At 49.4% G+C, this 26,835-nt stretch overlaps 7 protein-coding genes across 7 annotated transcripts; 4 read left to right on the forward strand and 3 right to left on the reverse strand.

The window, feature by feature from the left end:
* Positions 1-4,946: 4,946 nt before the first annotated feature.
* On the forward strand, positions 4,947-5,410 carry ACHE_80113S (uncharacterized protein; the record flags this gene model as incomplete). The annotated part of the gene is made up of 2 exons (XM_043283448.1): positions 4,947-4,953; positions 5,181-5,410. The coding sequence occupies 2 exons, from the start codon at positions 4,947-4,949 to the stop codon at positions 5,408-5,410; spliced, it is 237 nt and encodes a 78-aa protein (XP_043140726.1).
* Positions 5,411-9,211: 3,801 nt separating this feature from the next.
* ACHE_80114S (uncharacterized protein) lies at positions 9,212-9,682 on the forward strand (the record flags this gene model as incomplete). Its single annotated transcript, XM_043283449.1, has 1 exon — positions 9,212-9,682. The coding sequence occupies one exon, from the start codon at positions 9,212-9,214 to the stop codon at positions 9,680-9,682; it is 471 nt and encodes a 156-aa protein (XP_043140727.1).
* A 7,795-nt stretch (positions 9,683-17,477) lies between these two features.
* On the forward strand, positions 17,478-17,994 carry ACHE_80115S (uncharacterized protein; the record flags this gene model as incomplete). The annotated part of the gene is made up of 2 exons (XM_043283450.1): positions 17,478-17,678; positions 17,710-17,994. The coding sequence occupies 2 exons, from the start codon at positions 17,478-17,480 to the stop codon at positions 17,992-17,994; spliced, it is 486 nt and encodes a 161-aa protein (XP_043140728.1).
* Positions 17,995-18,351: 357 nt separating this feature from the next.
* Positions 18,352-19,959, reverse strand: ACHE_80116A (MFS transporter; the record flags this gene model as incomplete). Its single annotated transcript, XM_043283451.1, has 1 exon — positions 18,352-19,959. One exon carries the CDS (start codon positions 19,957-19,959, stop codon positions 18,352-18,354), a length of 1,608 nt encoding a protein of 535 aa, XP_043140729.1.
* Positions 19,960-20,397: 438 nt separating this feature from the next.
* On the reverse strand, positions 20,398-22,008 carry ACHE_80117A (putative MFS transporter; the record flags this gene model as incomplete). Its single annotated transcript, XM_043283452.1, has 2 exons — positions 20,398-21,819; positions 21,880-22,008. 2 exons carry the CDS (start codon positions 22,006-22,008, stop codon positions 20,398-20,400), a joined length of 1,551 nt encoding a protein of 516 aa, XP_043140730.1.
* Positions 22,009-22,368: 360 nt separating this feature from the next.
* Positions 22,369-23,682, forward strand: ACHE_80118S (uncharacterized protein; the record flags this gene model as incomplete). Its single annotated transcript, XM_043283454.1, has 1 exon — positions 22,369-23,682. The coding sequence occupies one exon, from the start codon at positions 22,369-22,371 to the stop codon at positions 23,680-23,682; it is 1,314 nt and encodes a 437-aa protein (XP_043140731.1).
* Positions 23,683-23,954: 272 nt separating this feature from the next.
* On the reverse strand, positions 23,955-26,636 carry ACHE_80119A (putative phenol hydroxylase; the record flags this gene model as incomplete). The annotated part of the gene is made up of 6 exons (XM_043283455.1): positions 23,955-24,032; positions 24,446-25,577; positions 25,646-26,122; positions 26,188-26,255; positions 26,320-26,506; positions 26,581-26,636. 6 exons carry the CDS (start codon positions 26,634-26,636, stop codon positions 23,955-23,957), a joined length of 1,998 nt encoding a protein of 665 aa, XP_043140732.1.
* Between the last annotated feature and the right edge of the window lie 199 nt (positions 26,637-26,835).

Below are 26,835 nucleotides of genomic sequence, written 5' to 3' on the forward strand. Positions count from 1 at the left end.
GTTACCATACGGCTTAGGAGAAACTATTATAGGTAGTTTCTTAGGAATACTAAAAGCTATTTTATTTTTAAGAGTTTCACTTAACATCTTTGATGGAAGATGTCACGGGCTCGGAATAGTAGATAATAACGAAATGATATTCCTATCTAAACTATTGTAGCCATCGACGAGAATATCGAATCTGGAGAGGAAAGAAGAAGAGGAAGAGAGGGGTTTTATCCATGGGCTGTGTGGCCGCGCTAAGGGCTTTCTTCGTTTGCTTGCTCGGATGGCCGCGTTTGTCGATATCAGCCACCGAGCGGTGTTGAAGCGTTGAACCGCCACACTGTTGGATATCCAACGGATAATCTACTAGACATCCACTTCATGTAGTATGGCAATAATGGTATTGAGGGCTGCTGTAAGTTTCTTGTATGAAAGGAAAATGCATCAAAATAATTACACTACATGTATCAGGGTGAAATATCCGAGGTTCCTCGGTAAAACATTGGTCTCCCGTCAGTTTTCCATCATTTCCCACGTTCCTGCCTAACCAACCGTACTATATTAGAGATTTACGACTCAGAAATATGAGTGCTTGTTCCCATACTGTACGTCTAGGCACAGCCGGAAAGAGCACCTGATTCGTCATACTGCTCAGCATCGACGATCTCTGGCACCCAGTTACAGCACCATGCGGATGGAGAGACTGGGGCTTTTCCAGCGGGCGAGAGCCCCGACCGATCGTATGCACGGTGGATGCGCACACCTCTATACAGAAGTCAACAAGTTGTTATGCTTCGACTTTGGAAACCGAGTCACTTACATCTATTAAGCAATAAACGAGGCGAGAGATGAATGCGAGCCAAGACTAAGATAGTGATGTTTGTTTCTCTTGCTGGTGACATGGGCGTCCAGCCGCATGCGAGGGAACGACGAGAAGTCGTTCAGATTATCACGATTTTCGAGGCGGAAGACTTCAAGTCCTTGAAATATCCTGGAGTCTGTGAAGATAGACTTTTTGAGAAGACTTACCGTCATAAACATCAACACGCACAGGCCTGTACAATCTGTGCCAGGTCCCTGAATCCTGAGGATAGCGTCTGCGAGAATGCCTTGAACTTACCGTGTACCGAGCTCGGATGTGATGTAAGCCAATTGATTCCACGTGCTCGGATCCAGAAAGCAAACAACGAAGGTTGCGCTTCATACAATTTGATGGTACATTTTGGTGTGGTAGCTTTCCGGGGACCAAGTCATAACGTCTGCCCAACATCGAGACCGCATTGCTGAACAGGAAAATGCAATTGCCTTCGAGATGGAAGGAGCTGGACTGTGGGAAACAATCCCAACTATTGTGGTAAAAGGGGTGTGTGACTATGCCAATAGCCATAAAAGCAAAGGATGGCAGCTTTATGCAGCAGCCACAGCGGCAGCTTGCGCGAAAGGTATTTTAAGGATATGGAGGCCGACAGAGGGATCAATTCAGAAGCAACATCAGGACAGAACACCTCTCCCGTTGCCAGTACATCAGGCCTTCAATGGTAACTTCACAGCCAGGAAAAACATCCACAACAGTGGTACTTATACAGCTCAGTCCATCAATTTCTGATGATGTATGTAACGGCATGAAATGACATATCTGGAACAAGCCATGGTGGTGTTGTCCACCTAGCAGATAAGCGACGTAAGGTCTGAAATATTCCCGAAGAGTTTCTGGTGGTAGTGGTAGTAGTAGTAATAGTAGTAGTAGTAAATTCTTCAGGCTTTTCGCGGGCGTGGGCTGTATGTAGGCTTCTGAGCAGGTCTATCCTGACGTAATTGATGAGAGTCGATCGGGGAAACGTTGTCCCGAATGGCGAGACCCGGATATTCTTAGATAGCCAGCGTGTAGGCGTTGATAGACACGACGTTAAATGGATACATACATACACAATACGCGTTGATAGATATTCAAGGACTCAATCAGCTGCGTACGCGCACATACGTTCATTAGGCAATATACCTCTTCGTTAAACTAGTTATCTCGATATAGACTCGTTTAGTTCGGAATAATCGAGTTCCGATTTCCCCTTTGAGCTACGATCCGAGACTCTGCTTCACACTGATGAGAGTCTAGACGGATTTATAGTCGGACCGATTGGCGAAGCCGATCGGCTCCTCATAGGAAATGAAACGGGGTCTCTCGGATCGTAGCTCAGAAGGGAAATCGGGAGTCGATTTATTCCGGACTAACGAGGTCTATATGGAGAGGACCAGCGGAAGGTAGAGCTATATTGTCTATCGAACGTGTATGCGCGTATGTAGCTGATTGAGTGCTTAATCTACAATATGTGTGCACACGTTGACTATAAGAATCTCCTGACCTCGCTACTCGGGCCAACTATTTATCCGATCGATCCTCATCAGGAAACACCGTAGCCATACACTTTGATGGCCAAGCACTTATTCTGTTATCACAGTGTCTATAGAGATCAATGTCACCTTCTGTGTAATTCAAATTTCCTCTTCCTATATAGCCTCGTGCAGTCCGGAAAATGACTCCCCGACTTCCCCGACTCGGAATCTACCCGTTTCACACACCATATATGAGTCACGTGCCATGTCATATGACTAGATGGCGGGCTGGCAGCATGGCCAGAATCAGGGAGTACAGTGAGATGCAGAAAGTCTGAACCCCCCAGATACTGCTGCCCCACACCGCTTTTCAACAACTAGTAATATTCAATTTTTCTGCCGGTCTAAACCTCCAAGGAAACTAATATTTTGTATACCAGCCGTCGGCCTCAATAACAGCCTTAACACGATGCGGCATTGTCTCTGACAACTTAATGCACACCTGCTCATCAATTGCCTGCCAGGCTTCCTTAGCTGCTGCTATTAACCTCTCCCGTGTATCTTCAGTGTCACGGGCGTGCTCTAGTTCAGGATAGAGCTTATAGATTTGCTGTTTCATTATTGCCCAGAGGTTCTCAATTGGATTCAAATCAGGTGAGTAAGGTGGCCAGACCATGACAGTTATCTCTAGTTGTTGGAGGATTTCTATCACAACGTGCGCCCGATGCACTGGTGCTCCATCATGCATAAAGATATCACCAGGGCGGACAAATTCAGGTAAGAATGCCTCATAAAGATCGCGGATAACTCGCCCTGATACTCCACCTCTTTCTGAATCAGGGTCGCCATCTAAGGGGATCAGACCTGTCCGTACATTATCTCCAAAAGCAGCCCAAAACATCTGCTTAACTCCTTTCCCTGTTCGACGTGTACAAACGTCTTTTTCGCGTAGTTGATCACATGGTCGTCGGAAGGTCCAGATGGGACGAATACCAACACCTCGCTCAACTGTACACTCGTCAGACCACCGGACCCTAGCCCAATCTTCAGGGGTGTAGTTCTCATACTCTCGGGCCCATTGAAGGTGCTTAGCAGCATGAATCTCTGACAGTTCAGGGCGACGAAGTTGCTTCCATTTGCGGCGTTCCATCTCATGCAACAACTTTTGAATTGAGCGCTTTTTCACCACCCCATCCACCTCATCGACAAGATCACGGACCTTAATATGAGGGTTTTTTTCAGTGAGATCATATATATGGTCGCGTTGCTCTTCTGTAAGTTGTCGAGGGCGCCCAGACCGTTTGCGAGTGACATTATCGACACGCTCTTTTTCGCGTCGTAGAGTGGTCTTTATGGTGTTTACAGAGAGGTCTCGGTGTAGATTATGGATTCGTTTAGCGCCCCAGCCAATTGCATGGAGTTCGCCTATACGTGATCTCAATTGAGGAGACAATTCAGCATTTCTTGAACGGGGCATCTTGTATAGAGTCGTATATAGAGCTTAGTGCTCAACGCGTGGAATGTCATTACTAATTGAAAAGGAGACCCAAAAAACGAGGCCTCGTCATCTGCAACCACATTGGATTAGAAGTATTCCAAAAGATTGAGATTGCGGCGCTGCGCGATGTTGGGTGATGGTTCACACTCTATAGTGCATTCACCCAGGCTCATCCCTGGTGTCGTAACCACAAATCAACCGGTATTGCAATAAAAGCTAGTACATACGACCATAGGGTGTGGAGAACAGGGCTTCCCGTCCGCTCAGCCGTACTTAAGCCACACGCCGGCCGGTTAGTAGTTGGGTGGGTGACCACCAGCGAATCCCGGCTGTTGTATGTTCTCATTTTTCTCTCTCTCTCTTTTTTTTTTTTTTTGCCTTGTGTCTTTCGACAGTAGTCCATAAAGCGATTCTTTAGCTCTAATACCATGCCCCCTTTGGCGTCCAGTTTGTAGAGGTCGGAGCTCACAAAGACATTAGACGCGCGTCAAGCATCTGTGCGACCATTCCTGTTCTGGCTGCGATTGCTATCAATATGCCCCAACTAGAGTGATGGCTTCAAATTCTCCATTCAATTATCTAGATATCGACGACGAGAATATCAAGCACAAGGTGAGAAAGAAGGAAGAAAGCGATGGCAGGATTCGAGGAAACACGCCTCTAATAACTAGAAATGGGCCTTTCAAGAGATGCTGGATCCACAAATGACATGAAAACTACTTTACACCTGTACAGATGAAGATTCTGTGATTTGTAGACTGGTCCGGGAAACCGTGTTTAGTGGGAAAAGACAGCAGATCAAAGGCTCCATTTCAGCTATGCTTTTGGTGGTATGAACAGATAACACCTCATATGGTTTAGATATCGGGTGGCACATCCCCGCAGATCCTAGGCATCGGATTGCTGAGGACATACACAGAGATAAATCGAACACACTGAGAAGCTTTCAGGTTGTATTAGAAAGGTATCTTCCTGGTGAATAAGTCCAGCTATCTCAATCATGTATGAAAAAAATCCAACATTTTTTTTCAGTAACTTTTACTATGTATGATGGTGTTCATCTGACTCTTATCCATGTCAATATTGGTCTATGTGGGTCAGTTTTTCAGCTGCGATTGACATGAACCTCTGGATGGTTGGTGGGGTGATTTTTCAGCTGGACTAAAACGGGGCTATGCGTTGTCCTTCCGTGCCGCAACCAGTGAGAAAATTGGTGTATTTATATAGGCCTAACTAGCATATTATCAATTTAACGTATTTAAAAATGTCTTAGTCCTTGGCGCGTTTTAATCGCAAAATACGTGGGATACCTGCCTTACAGCTCAAATATTACAGCTCAAATAAAACAACTCATATAACCATAAAGACCACGACCAATGCGCCCATGCAGCTGCTATCCTCACAGAAACAGCAGAGCTGAAGCAAATTGCTGACCGGACCCAGGGATTGCCTCCCAGGGATCTATTCATCCGGTTCATGAGTTCGGTTGAAGACCTTGCAGCAAAGGTGCGCGACCGCACCAGCAACAATGGTAGTGAAGACCATGACGGCCAGAAAAAGGTGCTCGAACAAATCCAAACCATGCTTGATAAGTAGACATAGGAGATGAAAGCTCTACAATGGCAGCCCCCAAAAGTAACCAGCAGCCCCCCAGCATCTAGTCCCTCCGGCCATGCAAAATCATTCCGGGATGCGGCTCTAGCAAGTCACCTGACATCAGCAAAATCTTCTTTGGTCTCGGGCTGGATGCAGGGCAACACCAATGGATCTGTCGGTACAAATGGGACACTAAGCACCTCTCCAAGCAGCCCGGCAACACCATTCCCACTGAAAACAGACCTGGAGATCCATATCCGAAGCACTGATCGCCAAATTGTTGACCCATTGCGCCACCAGAAGGAGGCCAGGGTCGTGGAGCGAGCAAACCATGCCATTAAAGAATCAAACAACAGTATCATTGCCCACCGATCAGTCTCTACAGGCCGCATCCTGCCCAGTGGAGACATTATCCTGCGTGCAGAGAGCCTGGAAGATGTGGAACAACTAGCTAGAGCAGCAAAAGACTGGTGCCTTGCCTTTGGAGATAATGCAACCATCAAAAGAAGAACATACCGTGTTGTCATGAATGGCGTCAACTGCCATCTTGACCTAGCAGCTGCGCCAGCTCGCATTAAGGCTGATAACCTAGGGCGTCTGGCCTCTGCCCCCACAGTGATTACATACACTGGATGGCTCCTTGGCCCCCGGCATATTACAGAACACAAACCAGAAACGTCTAAGCTAATTGTTGAGTTTGATAATGATCGAGCTGCCAACATTGCCATACTGCTTGGCCTGGCACTTGATGGCCGCGACCACCCATGTGAATACTACAACCAAACTCATCGGATCCAGCAGTGCTTCAACTGCCAATTGTATGGCCACATAGCTCGAAACTGCAAGCGGCCTACCTCATGTGCATACTGTGCACTAAACCATTCCTCCCAGCAATGTCCCACAGCGAGAGACCGCACTAAGGCCCAATGCGCAGTCTGCCAGAAACAGAACACTAAGCAAAGTGAGAAGGTCTCAGAGGGCCATTTTGCCTTTGACCGCAGCTGCCCAGCCCATGTGGAACAGGTGGAGATTGCACGTCATAACAGAGCCAATGGACGTGGATGGTATGAGAGTGCTCCAGTCTCCCTTGGCTCTGTAGGCCTCTCAGGGGAGGAACAAGACCCCACCCCCGCAGAAGCTTCAGAACACCACACTCAACGCCGTGGCCCAGGCCGACCCAGAAAGAGCAATAAAAGACCTCGCACAGAGGATGAACCTGAACTTAACAGTGTTATGGCGGATACCCAACCAGAAAATGAAATGAACACCCAGACCCAGACTTTGCAGCTTAGGGAGGGCCCTCGCCAGCGGTCTAGAGCAAGAGCTCTCAGTGGCCCAAGTACTGATACTGCCCCAAGAGTACTCAGGCAGACTCGAAACCAACACAGAAGCTCTACCCAGCACCATGGCCAAGAATCTGATGATCAAAGCCAGTGCCACCCCAGTGGAGACCCAATGGAGGAGGAACTGTGATCAATAATGGATCTTAAACGAATTCGAATCCTGCAGGTCAACTGCTGGAAATCACGTGAAAAAGTGATGATACACCTCTTTGGTGAGAAAGAGGTGCGCGACCTAGAGATCCTGGCTATCCAGGAGCCCTACATCAACAGACACACAGACCAAGTGACCACATATTCACAAATGCTTGGAAACCGCTTCCATCTCCTGATCAAGCCTACTAGCAAGGACACTAATGTGGCTAATATGCCACGGGTATGCTTCTTTGTTAGCAAGGCACTGGATCCAAAGAAGTGGGCGATATGTCACGGGCTCGGAATAGTAGATAATAACGAACTGAATTCCTATCTAGATTATTGTAGCCATCGACGAGAATATCGAATCTGAAGAAGAAAAGAAAAGAAAAGAAGAAGGATATATTTACACAAAGAAGCCTTATATATGGTTGTGTGTGGCCTCGCTAAGCAGCTGTTTGTCTCGATTGCTTTCATGGCATTGTTTGCCATGTTGACAATGAATGTTCATGAAAGCACTGAGCTGAGCCGTCACACGATAAAGCATCATACAAAGGACCTGAGCACCTTGACACTCCACACAAAAATAGGCCCCATACATATTCATAACGCATACAATCCCAGCCCTGTGACAGGCCAACCCAGTGTCATCAGTGCATTGCACAACGCACTGGCTGAATATCCCAACCAGAAACATACAGTAGTGGGCGATTTTAACCTCCATCATCCAATGTGGGCCCGACCTGACTACGACCACTGCCATGAGGAAGCAGATGATCTCATCAGGGTAGCTGAAGATCATGGCTTAGAACTGCTTACACCACCAGGTACCATTACATATGAGAAGCATACAGGCAGAGGTAGTCACCAGACTACAATTGACCTGGCATGGGCCACCGCTGAGGTAAGAGATCTCCTGTTGCGCTGTCAAGACCGACGGGATTGGATGCATGCAGCAGACCACATACCGATTCTCATGGAATTGGATATATCTGTGCAGAAAGCTCCAGAGAGGCTAAAGATGAAGTGGCAGGAAGCTGATTGGGATGCTTTCCTAAAGGCACTGACTACAGACCTCCAGCCCACATGCCCCCTAGCTACCACCAAGGAGATAGACGCCACAGCCGACCACCTGATCAGAACCATCCAGCAATCTGCAGAGGGCACAGTCCCTGTAGCCAGGATCACTCCCTACACCCGCCCAAGATACCCCCCAGAACTAAAGAAATTACGCAACATTGTTAACCGCACACGACGCTGGGCTGCCTCTGGCCAAGAGGAAGATATCAAGGCATTTCATCAAGCCAGGAACAAACTGGGCCGAGAAACCATTAAACTGAGCCGGAACAACCACCAGAGTCGTGTGGAGGAGGCAACTGAGTCAATAGAAGGCTTCTGGAAACTAGCCCGATGGGCACGCCGCCGTGGAGGTGTCCAACCAACCTACACACCAACTCTTCATGCAGGGAACCAAACATATGACACTCCAGAAAGGAAAGCACAGGTGCTGCAGGAGACTCTATTTCCCCCACCTCCTGAGGCGGATCTCTCAGACATCCCTGACTATGAATACCCGGAACCATTGCAGATGCCTGCCATCACAGAGAAAGAGGTCTGTCAGGCACTCCGACAGGCTGCGCCAAACAAGGCTCCTGGTCCTGATGGTATACCAAATCTGACACTACATCACGCTCTAGCCATCCCAGTCTTCCTAGACCATCTCACCAATCTGTTCAACGCTTGCCTGCAGTTGGGATACTGCCCAGAGCACTTCTGAAAGTCAACTACAGTGGTATTGCAGAAACCCAGCAAACCTGACTATGCAGACCCAAAGGCATACAGGCCCATAGCACTGCTTAACACAATTGGGAAAGCATTAGAAGCAGTCATTGCAAGCCGCATAAGCTATATGGTTGAAGCGCACAGTCTCCTACCACAGACCCATGTTGTGTGACGGCTCAGCTCAGTGCCTTTATGGACATTCATTGTCAACATGGCAAACAATGCCATGAAAGCAATCGAGACAAACAGCTGCTTAGCGAGGCCACACACAACCATATATAAGGCTTCTTTGTGTAAATAGACTCTTCTTCCTTTTCTTTTCTTCTTCAGATTCGATATTCTCGTTGATGGCTACAATAGTCTAGATAGGAACTCAGTTCGTTATTATCTACTATTCCGAGCTCGTGACATAATATCGAATCTCACCTTTTCTTTTCAACACACACATACTTCATTGGCTCGATCCAGCGATCGTAGAGCCATAGTAGTGTGCCCCTCTGACCGAGCGATAGACACCGATACCGACGCAACGAACCCAGCAGACATGCCTCGCTTAAGAAACACCATTGCCTCTACCAGAGCCAACCGGAACGAAGCGAATGATGATGATACCAACCGAAACGAGGCGAATGACAATACCAACCAAGAGAACCGACGATCATCTGTGTTCATTGATGGAGATGATAATGAAGAACAACAAATGGTGACATTGGAGGAGTTCCTCCAGTTTGTCTCTGAAAAGCCTGAGTGGCTGTATGAGAAGCTCTGTTCAATCCACCAACGATATGAAGAGTGCATTGACGAACAAGGAGTGCAACGTGCTGAAAGAGAACTCCAAGGCAGGACTAAGGATGGGGAGATTGCTCTTCTGCGCTGTGAACTGGAGGAAGTTAGAGAACAACTTCAGGACCGCATTGACAACGATGAGCATGTCCAACGGGAGCTAGCAGAGACTAGGTCTGAGCTGAGCGTGATGCATATAGCCGCCAGATTGCAAAGATGGCCATGCAGTTGACCAACAGCGGCAATCAGGAACCCATGCCGACAACCACTAGTGTCCGAAAGACCACCAAGATTCCTGATCCCCCGATGTTGACTGATGGTAAGGAACCCCAATTCGAAGACTGGCTGCTCCTGATGACCAAAAAACTTGCTGCCAACGCCGACCATTTCGACAATTCCCAACTCCGTATGGCATATGTTGCTAGCCGCTGTGAGGGCAAGGCCTGGAAGCACATCACCCCTCGTATGCGAGAGGATGCCATGAACCCATATACTGATTCAAAGGACATGCTCGATCATCTGAAGACCATTTATGATGACCCGAACCGCATCACCACTGCAAAGCATCGTTTCCGACAACTTTATATGAAAACCAGTGACAAGTTCCATGAATTTCTGTCTGAGTTCCTGTACCTTGCTGCTGAAGCAGATGTTGCAGAAAAGGACTGGAAGGATGAACTGTACACCAAGTCTCCAACCTGGGCCTAGATGGTGTCAACCTAGGCGAGTTAGATCTCAGTCAATTGATTGGAGGACAAGGATTCAGTGTGAATAGTCAGATAGCTTACAATGGAATCAGTATCCCTCTGACGACCCTGGCTGACACCGGAGCAAATGGTTATCTCTTTATGGACACCAACGAGCAGTGGCATTAGCAAAATTCTTTGGAGTCCCAACACGACGACTTGATACACCCATAGGAACAAAGGGTTATGATGGAAGAACTGGTTCAACAATTACCCATGCCATCATTTGTCACTTGCTCATTGATGGGCGGCGGTTCTTGAACCAACCATTTCTGATTGCTAATCTGGGACAACATGATGTGATTGTTGGACGTAAGTGGTTTGACAGTCAGGATGTGTGGTTGAATGTCAAACACCGGAAGCTGGTATGGCCAGAGCAGCGAAGCCTTTTGGATGAAATCCAGTGCAAACAGTACTTAGTGGCTCCAAAGCAGATTCTTCAACATTCCAAGCCTGATCCCATCCACCAAGCTGATATGGAGCGACGTGATCGACAAATTGAGAAGAAGGAACAAAGAGAGCGATATCGAGTTCCCCGGAAAGAGGAATCAGACCGGCGAATGGATATGGCTAAAATGTCGCGTGCTCTCAGGAGCCAGCCACTCCTGAATGACCAATCAGTGGAATCAGAGGACCTCTCTAGACCAGTCATGGCCAACCAGAAATTACAAAGGGAGACAACATCTCATCAAGCAGCCCAAATTGATATTGCAGCAATTGGAGCAGCACCATTCCAACGACACCTGAAGAAGAAGGACACTGAGGTCTTCATTGCTAGCCTGTCTGAAATTGACCGCATCATTGAAGAGAAGCGCGAGAAGGACCGCCAGAAAGAAGATCACTATGAGGAAGAACTAGTACAACAACTACTACCCAAGCAATATCAGGAATATGCAGATGTTTTCTCCAAAGCAGCTTCTGATGAACTGCCCCCTCGACGGGCAAACGATTACCAAATTGAACTTGAAGATGGGAAGCCTGCAGAAAGAGAAGTGGGTTATAGCCCTTTGTACAAGCAAACTGCAGAGGAATTGGAAGCCGCACGGGACTACATTGTGGATAACCTCCATAAGGGATTCATTGGACCCAGTGCTGCACCCTTCTCATCTCCCATCTTGATGGCACGGAAGCCAGGAGGCGGACTGCGATTCTGTGTTGACTACCGGAAGTTGAATGCTATTACCCGAAAGGATCGATATCCCATTCCACTGGTGGATGAACTGATGGAGAGGATCAGTGGTGCAAAGATTTTCACAAAACTGGATATACGACAAGGATTTCACCGAATTCGACTTGACCCAAAGTCAGAGGACCTGACCACCTTCAGAACACGATATGGAACGTACAAATACCATGTGGTTCCCTTTGGACTCACCAATGGACCGGCAGCGTTCCAGCGCTTTATCAATGATACTCTCATGGACTATTTGGATGATTTTGTCACTGCATTTGTGGATGACCTACTCATCTATTCAAAGGATGTTGTGGAACATGAACTCCATGTCAAGAAAGTTCTTGAATGACTACGTGCTGCAGGACTCCAGGCCAGCATTAAGAAATGCGAGTTCCATGTTACTCGGACGAAGTATCTGGGGTTCATCCTGACAACAGATGGCATTGAAACAGACCCAGAGAAGACTGCAGTGATCTGCAATTGGACTGTGCCAACCACTATTCGAGGTGTGCAATCGTTCCTTGGGTTCTGCAACTTTTACCGAAGATTCATCAAGGACTATAGCCGTGTTGCAAAGCCACTGAATCACCTAACAAGAAAGGATGTGCCTTTCACCTGGACTGGACACCATCAGGAGGCCTTTGAGGAGCTGAAGAGACGCTTAACAGATGCCCCAATACTGCGACACTATCATCCTGAACTAGAGACGAAGTTGGAAACTGATGCATCAGATGGGGTAGTAGCTGGAGTGCTCTCCCAGAAGCATGGAGATCTCTGGCACCCGGTGGCTTACTACTCCAAGAGCATGTCTGATGCTGAGCGCAAATATGAGATCCATGACAAGGAGATGCTAGCCATCATCCGTGCACTGCAGGAGTGGCGAACTGAGCTAGAAGGACTGCAACTCTGAGAGCGTTTCAACATATATACTGACCATCGCGCTCTGGAATATTTCATGACTACTAAGAAGTTGAATGCCCGACAAGCCCGGTGGGCTGAGTTCCTTTCCCGGTTTTACTTCTTAATCCGTTACCGCCCTGGCCGAGAGAATACTCTAGCTGATGCCCTAAGCCGACCCAGTACAGAAGTGCAGAAAAAGGATGATTATCGCCAACAGATTTTATTGAAACCAGAATCTGTTGAACAGCCAATGGAAACTAACCAGATCAATGGATGTGCTGAAGTCCACACTATCAACGTGCTGGAGCCCACCCTACAAGTTGTAGACCGAGTGCTCAGTGCGAACCGGAACTCTACCACAGCAGAGGAACATCGTGAGAAAGCTCGGACAGGGAGGGATGATTGGAATCTGCAAGATGGGCTACTATTGAAAGGAAATCGATTGTTTGTTCCTGATGATGACCCTGAGCTCCGCACCCGGCTACTTGATGAAGTGCATGCACAGGTATCAACTGCACATCCAGGGAGAACAAAAACCCAACAGCTCATCAGAACGCGGTACTACTGGCCAACCTGGAGACAAGATGTGGAGAGATATGTACGGAATTGCTCAAAGTGCCAGAGAGCTGAGAACCCGCGTGATCGTGCCCCTGGACTGCTCCAACCCTTACCCATTGCAGAGCGGCCCTGGCAGCATATATCTATGGATTTTCGCTCCTTCCCAGCTGACAAGAAAGGATTTGATGCCGCACTAGTGATTGTGGATCGATTTAGCAAGAGACCTATAAGTATTCCTTGCAAGAAGACTGCCACTTCTGAAGATGTTGCACGAATGTTCATTGAGCATATTTATCGCCATAGAGGACCTCCATTGACTATTGTATCTGACCGTGGACCCCAATTTGTATCGACGTTCTGGAATGAGTTCTGTCAGATTCTCGGAGTGAAGCTGAAGCTCTCCACAGCATATCATGCCCAAACTGATGGGCAGACTGAGATTGTGAATCAGCATATTGTTAACCGTCTCAGACCCTTCATCAACTGCTATCAAGACAATTGGTCTGAGTTATTACCCTTGATTGACTTTGCCGCGGCTACACTGCCTTCAGAATCAACAGATGCCTCTCCATTCCTCATTGACTGTGGATATGAGCCTCGAACTTCATTTGACTGGACCCCAGTTGGAGAAGACCTCCCCCGGGATGAGAAGGTTAGCCGACAACGGGCGCAGGAAGCTGTCAAAAGAATGGAGGAGACATGGGCAGCAGTGGGCAATCAGATTAAGCAAGCCCAGGATCGACAGAAGAAGAAAGCAGACCGTCGACGTCGCCCTGTCGATTTTGATGTGGGTGATAAGGTGTGGCTCTCCCTTCGTCAATATCAAACAGACCGACCAAACAAGAAGCTTGATAGCCAGATGGCTGGACCCTTCCCAATACTCGAACAGGTGGGTAACTCCTACCGATTAGAGCTCCCTGACTCAATGAAGATACACCCTGTTTTTTCGCCAGACAAGCTACGACGGGCAGCAAATGATCCCTTGCCTGGACAGGTGACTGAGCCTCCAGAACCGATTGTGGTGGCTGATGAGCAGGAGTGGGAGGTGGAGGAAGTGCTTGCTTCACGCGTATCTCGGCGTCAGTTGCAGTATCAGGTGAAATGGATAGGATTTGATGAGGATCGGACGTGGTACCCAGCAACCAATTTCAGAGGTTCTCCACATCGCGTACGTGACTACCACCAACGGTACCCAGATCGGCCAGGACCACCTCGTCGACTACAGGAATGGCTTAAGGCCTGGGAGGAAGGAATTGATGAGATTGAGGACCACCCTGATGATAACATGCCCACATAGAGTCTGGGGACAGACTCCGCCTAAGAAGGGGGGTTATGTGACGGCTCAGCTCAGTGCCTTTATGGACATTCATTGTCAACATGGCAAACAATGCCATGAAAGCAATCGAGACAAACAGCTGCTTAGCGAGGCCACACACAACCATATATAAGGCTTCTTTGTGTAAATAGACTCTTCTTCCTTTTCTTTTCTTCTTCAGATTCGATATTCTCGTCGATGGCTACAATAGTCTAGATAGGAATTCAGTTCATTATTATCTACTATTCCGAGCTCGTGACATGTTGGAGGCCGCAGAGGGCGGTCATGTGAACATGCTATTCACCTCCTGTTGGAATGAATCCATGCATCCTGGCGTACTGGTGCATTGGTAGCCACACTGCTCACCCTGGATGTTAGTGGAGCATTTGACAACGCTGCACATAAACGCTTGATCCATAACCTCCGGAAACGAAGGGTTCCAATCAATGCTGTCAACTGGATAGCGAGCTTCCTACACCACCGTATCACGGATATTGTCCTGATGGAGGGAGCAACAGGCCAGTTTACCACAGATACAGGCATACCCCAAGGCTCACCTCTCTCCCCAATTCTCTACCTGTTCTACAATGCAGACCTAATCGACCAAATACATGAGGCTTACCCTGGAAAAGCTATGGTGACTGGCTACATTGATGATATATGCATACTTGTCTGGAGCTGGGCCGCTGCAGCTAACTGCCGACGTCTTGAACAAATACATAAAATAGCAGAAAAATGGGAAGCTCAACATGCCTCCAAGTTTGCGCCAGCAAAATATGGGCTGATACATTTGTGGCGGAAGGTCTGAGGTGTTCCTAGACCATTGAGCTCAACCAATGCTTCAGTCAAAGTGCAAGGGGTAGAGGTTAAGCCAGTGCCTACCCTTCGCTACCTTGGTGTCCAGTTAGACCAGCATCTCACTGGCATGAAGCAAATTGAACACGCCCAAGTTAAAGCAACTGAAATGATAGCAGCGCTCCGCTCCATAGCAGGCTCAACCTGGGGAATCACCCTATCCCATCTCCGCCAAATGTACACAGCAGTGTTGTGGCCACAGATCACATTTGCCAGTTCCACATGGTTCATACAGGCTGGATGGGGCTTCAAGGCGGCAGGAAATGCTGCTAGGAAAGCCTTGGAATCTATCCAGTACAAGGCCCTCTATAGGATTGCTGGTGCATTCAGAACGACCTCTCGAGCTGCTTTAGAGATATGTCTCAACATACTTCCTCCAATGATTGCACTGGAACGCGCGGCTAAAGAATCATATCTCTGGATAGCCACCTCTCCCCTTATGGCCACCCTCATTGAGATACGCCACTCTGGCCAACGACCAGCACCAAGGAATGCATGGGAACGACGGCAACACATGCAATGGGCCACCACCCCAGACCATGACCCTCTGACATCACCGCTAGAACGGTGGGGACAGCGAATTGCAATCCCTCAGAACAGACTGGAGGTTATACACCCACATGTGACCCCCCCATGGTGGTCAGGTCTGGAGTCCCACATAGCAGAAACTCGGGAAGATGCCTTAGCAGCTCACCAAGCCGCTGTACATAACGGCGCTGACATCATTGCATACACAGATGGCAGCTTGACAGAACAGGGAGTTGGAGCAGCAGTGGTTTCACCTCTAGGGCGCCAAGCAGTTCACATTGGCTCCCCAGCTACTCATACTGTATATGCAGCGGAATTGCGAGGCGTAGAGATGGCTCTCACCCAAATAGGCAACACATTTGGACTGACATCACAACGTTCCCATCGGGTCTATACAGCAATCATCTTTACAGACAATCAGGCGGCAATTCAAGCATGTTCAGCTCCAGGAAGGTCTTCTGGCCAATATATCCTGAGCGAGATTACACGCACTGCATCTCGGTTACAGGAATGCGGCTGGGATATACGGCTGTATTGGCTCCCTGGTCATGAAGGCATCTGCGGCAATGAGTGTGCTGACGCTCTTGCAAAAGAAGCTGCTAATTCTCCAGTACCCAATGGTGTGGAGGAGCTCACTCTCAAAGCTAGCATTTGAAGAGCCCTCCGCATAGAAGCAGCAAATGCATGGAAGACTGAATGGGCTACTTCCACCCATGGGAGTTCCCTCCGTCGTCTATGGAAAGAGCCTTCAAAAGCACCAATGCAACTATACCAAGGCCTACGGAGAGCCGCCACATCAGTCCTCATTCAAATGCAAACCGGGAAGATTGCGCTTGCTAGTTATCTTGGCACCTTTAAGGCTATGGAATCAACTGAATGCTCTTGTGGACGTGGTCGTCAAGATATACGCCATGTTCTCCTCCACTGTACAAACCAGGCAGGACCTCGGATGCGTCATCTTACACAAGGATCAAGGCGGGAGCTGGATTACCAGGCCTACCTAACTCGGCCGGACTTGGTGCCGAAGGCAGTGCGCTTCATGCTTGAGACAGGCCTCCTAGGCCAGTTTCAAACTCTACCAACCACATACCGAGTCACAACAACAGACTTGGGGCAACCGGCAGCATAGCGCAGCTGAGGTTACACGCTTGCAGAAGTAGGGAAGGAAACGAGACAGTATCCAACAAGCCCATGGATCTTCGTGGCCATGGGAACAGCGGCACGAAAACCAGCAGCACGGGATATATACAACGAGCGGAATGGGATATCAGGATATATGTATAAAGGCGACGATGTACATAGCGACTACCATTACGGCGGCTTACCCGGCTGCCCCGCAGGACCTGCCGCCACTCGGCCTATAGGGCTGACAGATGCGTGTATGAATAATAATAATAATAATAATAACAGTGTGGTAAATGGTCAGGCTAGAAAATTGCTGGACTAGGAGACCATCTGGACTGACCATATCAGAATGGCCTAGGTCCTGGAAACCGCATAGATCGGAGGGGAAGGGAGGCTTGTTAAACTGGCGTCGCAGTGTAAAAAGAACCAATAAGAAGAAAACATTTCTCATCGTTTGATGGGCCAAGCAATCTCCTTTCCACCAACTCTCATTTTATCCCTTGAAATTGGAAGCTGCATCCGTTGAAATGACGGTGCAAAAGTCCACACCAAAATAAAGAGGGTCGTATCGATATTCAGTCCACTCACTACCTTGATGATTAGATTTCCTCAATATTTTGAGAAAAAAGGCTTCTGGAAGTAAACAGGGAAATCATATGTTAGGCCGTCCTATTATCCTTTTCCATGACATTTCGCAGTGTGAAAAGATATAAAAACCCCTGGATCAATGCCAATCTCAGTTGTAGGTATTGGATCTGAAGTGAAAAAATCCGAAGGGCGCAAAAAAAAAAAGAAAAAAAAACAAAACAAAACAAAACCAACGGCAATGGTTCACACAAGGTCAGGAGCAAAGGGACAGGAAACAACAGACAAAGCAGGAGAGCCATCCGGACCTGCGAGGGCCAAGAATATTGTCAAATCCGACAATGGCGTGATGAAAAAGAGGACCGAAGGCCGCAAACCGAAAACAACCGAAAAGAAAAAACAGCAGAAGGAACTGGAAAGTATTAAGAAAGATGTGGAGGAGGTATATTCCGTTGTCTAATCCTGCTATTCAGGAGAAAGACCGGCGACCACTCGAACAGAGCTACAAATTGTTACTGGACCAGCAACAGCAACAAGAAGCTGAATATGATTTGATGGACATTGAAGAAGAGAACACGGGCGCGCACCAAGACTTTACGAGCCTGGATTACAAGGAAGGACGAGAGGATTCTGGTCAAGCATCCACATCCACAGCCGGTAGTAGCCCCGGTGGCGACCTGGATAAACGCGAGAAAGACAAAATCCTATTCGCCCACTCCACCAGTATTCAGCAAAGACGAACCTTCAGACTATGCTGACATTTCACCAATTGTGAGACGGTGGGCGATTTGGGTGATGTATTCTTTTGGCAATTTCCTCTTTGCAGACTTTCTGTCCCTGTTCGTCAAATCTCTCCTCCCTGAGGTCTGCATACGGTGTAATCGGAATCACTTCAAGAGACCCCCGCTTTGAACGTTTGCTTATGGAGAGTTGTTGCTCTACCTCAATCACCCTCGGAGTTCCGCGTTTGAACCTGAGATTCCCTGAATTACTGCGATTCACGAGTCCCATAACTTGATTTGCACAATAACTCTATAAGTGGTTGTCCCTTTCGCACAGTCGCATGGCACATGGCCCTCAAGATGTTACAGGGACAGTCATACCATCTACTCCTTCTAATGTCTCGCTTCTAGGCTCCGTCGTTCCTTGACGTCATGCCAATACACCTTCACGACAAAGATCAGACTCAAGACAATGCCTATCCCAGTCAACCCGATACCAAAATACCAAGCGCCACGATACCCTTGCAGAATATCAGCTGGGGTCGTGCCACCATGGTTGACATGCACCTCGATCGTGCCCGCAAATCCCAACCCAAGCGAGATACTATAATTGACGATCGTGCCAATCAAGGCCCCGCCCATCCCCTGATGCTCCTTCTTAACAGCGTTGGAGAAAATAACCGTTGCCGCCGGAAACGACGTGTCCATACTCCACGGGATAATCAGCATGCACACAAACAACTGGGCCCAGTACGTTTGATGCACCGGCGCCGTCGCCACAAGGATAGTCCCCACCATGAAACACATGAGCGAGAATGCCACGACCCACGCGGCGCGTATGCGCTGCAGCAGAAAGCCCGTAGTCACGGACGCGAACGCGCCCGAGACGGCGACAGGGCAGATGTACGCGGCGTTGAGCAACGGCGAACCACCCCTCAGAACCTCGATGAACTGCGTCACGTAGAAGATCCAGATACCGAAGCAGGCCCAGCCACAGGCGACGCAGACCACAACAAAAGTGATATCACCAGTAAAGACCTGGAAGGGTACAAGCGGCGTCTTGGACCAGCGAGTCTCGATGAAGAAGAACGAAACCGCGAAAAGAACACCGAGTATTAGAGCGACATAGATATACGGTTGCTGCCAGCCGTATGCTGGAGCTTGGTTCCATGCAAAATTGAACAGCACCAGCGCTGCGACGCCGGTGACGGCTCCGGGGATGTCGAGCATTTGGAGCTTTTCTCTAAGCGGCTTGTCTTGGTCGCGAGAGCGGCTTTGTGCTGGGATGACTAGGGCACTGAGGGCAGCAAGTAGCACCAGCGTGATGGCGTAGCTCCAGAATGCCCACGGCCACCAAGCTAGTGTAAACAGACCGGAGAATACTAGACCAAACACGCCACCACCTGGAGCACAGGCACCGAATAACGCAAATGCCATGTTTTTCCTCGCTCCCGGGCGATAGGAAATCCCTAGCAGCGCAAGCCCGTTGGGTAGTACAGCAGCAGGGCCCAGTCCCTGAAACACTCTGGCGAATATAAACAGGTACTGATTAGAATAGACGCTGAGCCCCGCAACCATAGTCCAGAGAGCGAACCACAGCATGCCGATGAAAAAAACCCTCTTGTGACCAAAGAGATCCCCCAGTCGGCCGGCAATGAGAATAAAGGTCCCCGAGGTCAAGCTATAGCCAGCAATAAACCAAGAAAGTACACCTGGGTTCGTGATACCGAAGCTGTCGCCGATCTGATGCAGGATGCCAAGTGTTTGCGTTAAGCCTACTTGTGTCGTGAATTGAGCCGTGCATATCGTTGCGATGAAGACGCATTCATGGGTAATTGACATCTTGTCAGCCGCGTATGCGGAGGTCGTGGCTATCTTTTGCTCATCGTCGACTGCAGGCTCTAGATTTTCATCACGATGCCGGAGTCCAACCTCATTATCGGGATGATGCCCGTCTCTATCGATGTCGGATTCCGCATTCGCCATGGGTATGCTGTTCATTTCTGGAACCGGGCCGCGAGAACTATGGTAACTTGTAACCCTTCTTAAATATTAGACGTGGGTGTTCGAGATGTCGAAGATGAACTGCCAGTATGTTGATGATATATTAAATGACTGAGAGTGAGGAAATTGGTAGAAAGATCGGTAGGACAATTGATATAGTGGTTGACGAAGCATACAAAAAGCAAGCCGTCATTTGCAAAATGAGAATAGACTGGAATAAGTATAAAAATGGCTCTCGACCCTTGGCCGGAAATACTGGCGAGAAGAGCAAGATCGGGGGCCGATCAAAATCCACTTCTGTGTTTATTTCTGTTCGCGCCCCGAAGTCCGACGGAATAATCCTGTGGAGACTAATCCAAAATCCACTGGGTGGGGGCGGGAAAGATACAGTGTATTTTAATGCAACTGATTTGGCGAGGTCTATAATCAAAATTTCTATGGAGAGCCCATGCACAAGGACACTCGCCGAAGTCTGGCACCAAAAGCCTGGATGCATCCCACAGCGAGAAATCCCACCACTGTGACCACTGCCTGAAGGCCAAACGAGACATCGTATCCCTCTTTGAGGCCCCAGGGCTGCTGGAAGTAGCCTACAACGAATCCGCATACTGCCCGGCCCAGGTTTAGGAAGGCCGAGACTTCTCCAGACGAAGCAGGACAGCAGTTCAGTCCGTAGGCGGCCATGACTACCGACACGATCATCACTCCACCCTGGAACATGCCCCAGCCAAACAAAATTCCAACCCAGTGGAGATGTCGCTGCAGCGTGATCCCGACCAAGACAATGCCGGGGATCATCACCAAAGCCGCCAAGTAGGCAACCCACAGCTGGGCCTCGGGAACGAATCGTCCCTGGTGTCGCTTCGTGTACTGCACCGTTGCATAGTCGTTGAGAAAATGACCTGCCCACCACCCCAGAAAGACCGACACAACCGGACTGAAGTAGATGTAGCCAATTGCTCGTGCCGACATGCCGTACCCCCCAGACGCTTGAGGAAGTTCTAGCAGCAGAGCGGAGCTCTGGTTAATGCCAATACTCCACATAAAAAGAAGGCTGTAGGCTAATACCACAAGAAGAACGATAGGCTGAAGGGCAACCTTGAAGAGGCGAAGGTAAGAAGGAAGAATGGGGCTGTAGTAGTCTCGGTGATGTTCAAGCTGCCACCAGCCCACCACGCGCGAGAGGCGCGCCACAGTGTGCATAGGGCGGTTGGGTTGCTTCTCATCTGCGATTTCACGATTGTAGAAAGATTCATCGGCAAACACCACGATCATAGCTGTGAGACAGGCCGACCAAGCAAAGACCAGCCAGAACAAAGGTCTCCATGCGCCCAGTCCTGCCACCATGAAGTTGCCAAACATGGGCCCTGCAAATGGCGAGACCAGGAAAATACCATACCAAAGACCGATCTTGCGGGAGTGTTCATGGAAGAAAAACATGTCCTGAATGAGCTGCAGCCCGATGGACGACCCAGTACCTTGGGTGAGGCCCTGCAAGGCACGCATGGCATAGTAGGTATGGAAGTTCGGTGCCAGAAGACATCCGAGGGTGAAAAAAAGGCCCATCACAGTGCTCCAGAAGAGAACGGGCGCACGACCCCAGGAGGAGAGGAGTGGAACCCAGAGCAATGATGAAATACCGATCATCAGAACGGCGAGATTGTTGGGTTCGTTAACTACCGAGGCCGACACCCTCCATTCCTCGCTCTGCAAAGTGCCGGCAGGAATCCCAATTGCCATGCCAAAGTCTCCTGCAAAGGAACCAAAGGCAATGCAGAGCAGGATAGCGTGCTTCTTGAACGCGCTCCAGTTGAGCGGATCGCTCGCGTCGTCCCTCGGTTGGGGAATGAGGATGGTCTGATTTCCGTCAGCTATAGCCAGCGCTACCCTGGGCTTGGGAGGCGCAAAGGGTCATACATGACCATCTGCAGCAAGTTTCGGCCCCGTCCTGTTGCCTGGGATGGGGGCGAAACTGTCCAAATTGACCACCATGCTGCCATCACCCGCAGCCTCATGGCTTGCTTTCAGGGACCCTTCAATTTCCATGGTGCGACGCGAATAGATTTCGAGAGTTAGCCCCAGTGGAAATGGAGCTTTAAGGCAGTTCAGTCACCAAAGCTTTCAGGAATCACAATCCATCCGCTACTCCTTCAACGCAATCGGACTCCGACGGCCGAGCCTCGTCACCAAAAACGCGACTTCAAATCGGATGCCGAGTCCCGCTTACTTTTATCATTTCCGCCAGAGAGAAAGAGGAGGAAGGGTACAAGTATCGGATCTTGTTGCCCATGGGATCACATCCAATCTGGCACTGATCAAGCACACGCACATGCACGCAAGCCAAATCACTCTTCGCCATCCATGATGCAGCTCTGTCTTCTATCCACAGTATTCGTCAGCTTGGGCATGGCATCCGCCTACAGCCTGAAAGAATCCAGCTACGACGCAAGCGACATCATTAAACGCGACGTCTGTGTCATCGGAGGCGGTGCGACTGGAGCATATGCGGCGGTCCGTCTCGGTGACTTGGGCCAGAGCGTGGTTCTGGTGGAGAAAAAGGACGCGCTTGGGGGCCATACGGAGGCATACACGTCCCCGGCAACCGGCGAGGTCATTGACTACGGGGTTGAGAACTTCCAGAACACCACGCTCCTTCGTGACTTCTTCGGCCGCTTCGGAGTCAATCTGGTAGCGTACGCCTCCGATGCAAAGAGCACCCAATATGCCGACTTTTCGACGGGCACCGTTCACAGAGACTTTTCTCCACCCACATCCAACTTCACCGAATATCTGAACCAACTCGAGAAATACCCCTACCTACCCTATTCTTGGGAACTGCCGGACCCCGTCCCCGAAGATCTGCTGCTTCCATTTGGCGAATTTATTACCAAATATTCACTGGAGAATATTGCCTACCTTGTAGGCATGTGGGGAGCCGGCAACGGCAACATCCTGAACCAGACCACCATCTACGTGCTGAAGACTATCAACAAAGATTATATCTCGGGCATTCAAGGGACCGACGTCATGGCCGATGATAACCACGCCATCTACGCCGCGATGGAAAAACATCTTGGATCTAACGCCCTCTTGTCGTCAACGGTGGTGGCAGCGAGCCGACCCGCGAACGGCTCGGAGATGAAACTGACGATAAGCATGCCCTCGGGAGACAAACTCATTGTGGCCAAGAAACTCCTCGTGACAATGCCCCAAACGCCGAGCAATATGGTCCCTCTGAGCCTCGATACCACCGAGAGGGCTGTGTTCGACCAATTTGGCTACAATGCTTTATACGTGGGCCTGGTGAACAACACCGGACTAGGAGCCTTTGTCGACACTATGGGGGTTAATTTCAGCAACCCCTACAACTTGCCTGGCCCTGCAGGTCTCATATACCTGCAGTCGACATCCGCGGAGGGCGTCTTTCGGATCTGGTACAATGCAGAGACTGACGTCTCTGAGGATACAGTGAAAGCGGAATCGCTGGCAGCTATCAAGCGTCTGACGGGCGAGACGGCCGATTTCCTCGTTTTTGGGAATCACACTCCATATCAGCTATCGGTTTCTGGTGATGCAATTAGAAAGGGCTTCTACAACAGCCTAAATGCCCTTCAGGGACACCGAAACACTTGGTATACCGGTGCGGCATTTTTGGCCCACCACACAGCCTCGTTGTGGAATTATACCGAGACTCTATTGCCCGATATGCTTGCTGCATAAACCTATGCTGATAATACGGCACGTGCGTGGAGTGGTTATGATTCTTGAGGAGTAACAAAAAGGAAAAGAGATGAAGCGACAGTTTTGGGGCAAATCTATTGAATCTTTTGTTTGAATCCTTGGCAGTTGGGAGGAAGATAGACTTATAGACATTGTGATGCTGTAAATCCTGTCCAAGTTTGGTAGAACACTAGACATACCTGGGTCACTATACGTGTATGTGCGATATTTCCTCTGCCAGGTGGTGTTAGTAGCGAATATGTTGTTAGTCCCTACGACGCGGGTAGAAGACAGGCGGCAAGCTGGATGACCTCGCAGGTCTCGATGACTGTTACTATGTCGAAAAGTAGCTGAAAACCCGATCATGTTAGATCTGATGGTTTGTTTTGTGCCTGCAGGACGGGAGACAACGATTGTGCAGGGCCAATAATCATTTCATCGCTGAAAAGGCGAGGAACGAGGTCTACTTCAAGTGGATATGATGCATATGTACGGAGCAAGTAACATGTAGTCATACCGACATGGACGAAATATTCAGTTAATGTCGTACTGAGGCATCTGTCCTTTTTTTTTTTTTTTCATCAATTCTTTTCATTTCTTCGGCTTCCCCTTGGAAAAGGTTTCAGCACATTTCATGTTATCAAAATTTGCGGTATGGCTTCATCAACTGAACGACAAATGGGATTTTGATCATAGTAGGAAAACTGGAATACGCAAATACTCAAATATAGATAACCGGAACGATAGCTGACTATCTCCGTACCTCTCGCATAAACCCAGCAAAGTACCTTTGCAACTCCTGTTCATCCTCTAGATCCCCAATCCAGCCCACACATTGATCGGGTCGTATCGCCACCATACACCCCCTGCCGCTACTGATGCCATACTGCACATGCGCAGACTCCGGACGGCCTCGAGATAGCGAGGCGGGTGGATCAGCGAAGATCAAGTTGTAGTTATATCCCCGGGAGGGGTCCAAGGGGAAGAAGGTGTGATGGAAGTCGCCGACCTCCACCTGGTCTAGTCGATTGTAGTAGAAGATCAAGTTTTCTACAAAAGGCTGACCTTGGTGAATCGACCGGAATTGAGTCATCAATTGACTGATAAATGCGCCCAACCGATTCACACGCTCCAGTTGGGTCGGGTTCGTCACATCACCAGCGAAGACCAAGACTCGCCAGCGGCCGTCACTTTGGAGGAGAGATTGGCTCTCGATGGGAACGGCACTGGAGTGATTGATGACTGGGTGACTGGGAAATCGCATCCCTAGTTTCAGACGGCTGGCCAAATGCTGTTTCGCCCTCGTGCCGCTTGCCACCAGAGCACTGGCAGGATAGCAAATGTCCGCGCCGCTCGCGTAATTCCGGAGTCGCCCGTACACCTGCCCAACCCCCACGGGGTCGGACATGGTCTCACTGGCCAGGACGCTAGCGAGACTGGTATCGATGTTGATGAGATCCTGAGCGACGGGCCGGCGTTCGGATTGGTATGTCTGAAGAACGCTGCGGTGAAGTTGGCCCTTGATCACCCCGGCCAGCTTCCACCCCAGGTTGAAGGCATCTTGCATAGAGACATTCATGCCTTGGCCACACTTGGGAGTATGGGTATGCACCGCATCGCCACCGAGGAAGATGCGGTTCTGGTGTGCAAAGCTGGTTGCGACTCGTTGGCCCACACGGTAAATGGTCCACCAGTCGCAGTAGGAATACGTCAGAGTATGAGGAAAGAGGCTCTTGCGGGCGACGGCAACAATTTGCGTCCCCATTGTAGAGTCCGTAACCGATGCATTGGAAAATGACGCGGGAAGTTGCACATATAACCGAGTCATGCCGTCCTCGCGTGGCACGCTCAGAATGCTTCCGTGCCGGGTGAGGATCGTGCAGTGTTTCCGAAAGCTATACCGCGTGAAACGAGATTAGTTACTGCGGTGTCGTTGTCTTGTAACGAGATCAGGCAAACTTACTCTGGAAAATCGGTGATGAACACGGCATCAATGACTCCCCAGATGGCATCGGTGGAGGTGCCTTCCATTGGGAAGCCCAACTGGCGGCGTACCCAACTATGGGCGCCGTCACTGCCAACCACATATTTGGCTTGGATGGTGGTCGTACTTCCCTCCTCGCTGCTGACCGAGGGGATAGTGTCGTTCTTGGTTGCAAAGGAGGAAGAGATAACCCCCTGGATCTTGCCCGTTTCTTCCTGGATCACGCCGCCTGGGCGAATACTATGTGAATTGGTCCGCCACACAGCCAAATCTTCTCTGCGTTGGTGTCGCAGTTGGAGCTTCACTGGGTATGCCTCAGGATCGTCCACGAGACTCTCATCGAGCTCCATAGAACTGGGCACTACGCCTCGTTCGACCTCCGGACCAGATCGTTGTCGAATCGCATCGATCAAAGTGGCCTCCGTGTTGCCTTGATGCATGGTGCAGGTGCTCATTCTATTCCAGCCATTAGCACTTCGTCCTTCAAGCTCATATATGCCATGCTGAAGCCGAGTACCCACCTCGAGATATCTAACCCCATCATACTCTGCCTCTGTTGTCTCGACAGTCGGCCATCATCTCCTGGCGCCTGAATAGTTGATGCATTGTTAGAACCATGCGTAAGCCGACTTCCGTAGGTAGATTATGCATACCCAAAGACACCACTCATCAAATCGGACTCCAAACTTCTGCAGGACTCCATGGATGCCGAAACTGTCCCAGATCTCTGCCGTGCGCACATGGAACCCATCGGCACGACCATTGAGGGCTCTCGTTCCTTTATCATCGATGATGCATGTGTCGACTCCTAGCTCTGCCATCCATAAGGCAGTCATTAGCCTGACAATGCAGGTTAGCACATCGCTTGTCCTCTTCCCCCTTTCTTTTTTCTTTTTTTTTTGATTTTGTCTTACCCCATTGGGCCAGCACCAATAATCAGCACATCGACCTGTCTTTCATTTGAAACCATCTTCGTCTGCCTTGGAAGCTGCGGAACTGTCGATAAACGGGGTGCACACAGTTAGTATATATGCAAGTGACCACCCCTGTATAGTAGTCAACGTTTGTCCGCCGAAAGAACCCGCGACAGTCTTCTATTCAGTTTATTTTTTAGTCGTTCTTCGGTCCTCGGAATCCGAGACAATCAATTTTGTCAAGTCCAGAGTGGG

This window comes from Aspergillus chevalieri, chromosome 8, assembly GCF_016861735.1.
Source record: "Aspergillus chevalieri M1 DNA, chromosome 8, nearly complete sequence".
NCBI classification, from domain to species: Eukaryota; Fungi; Ascomycota; class Eurotiomycetes; order Eurotiales; family Aspergillaceae; genus Aspergillus; species Aspergillus chevalieri.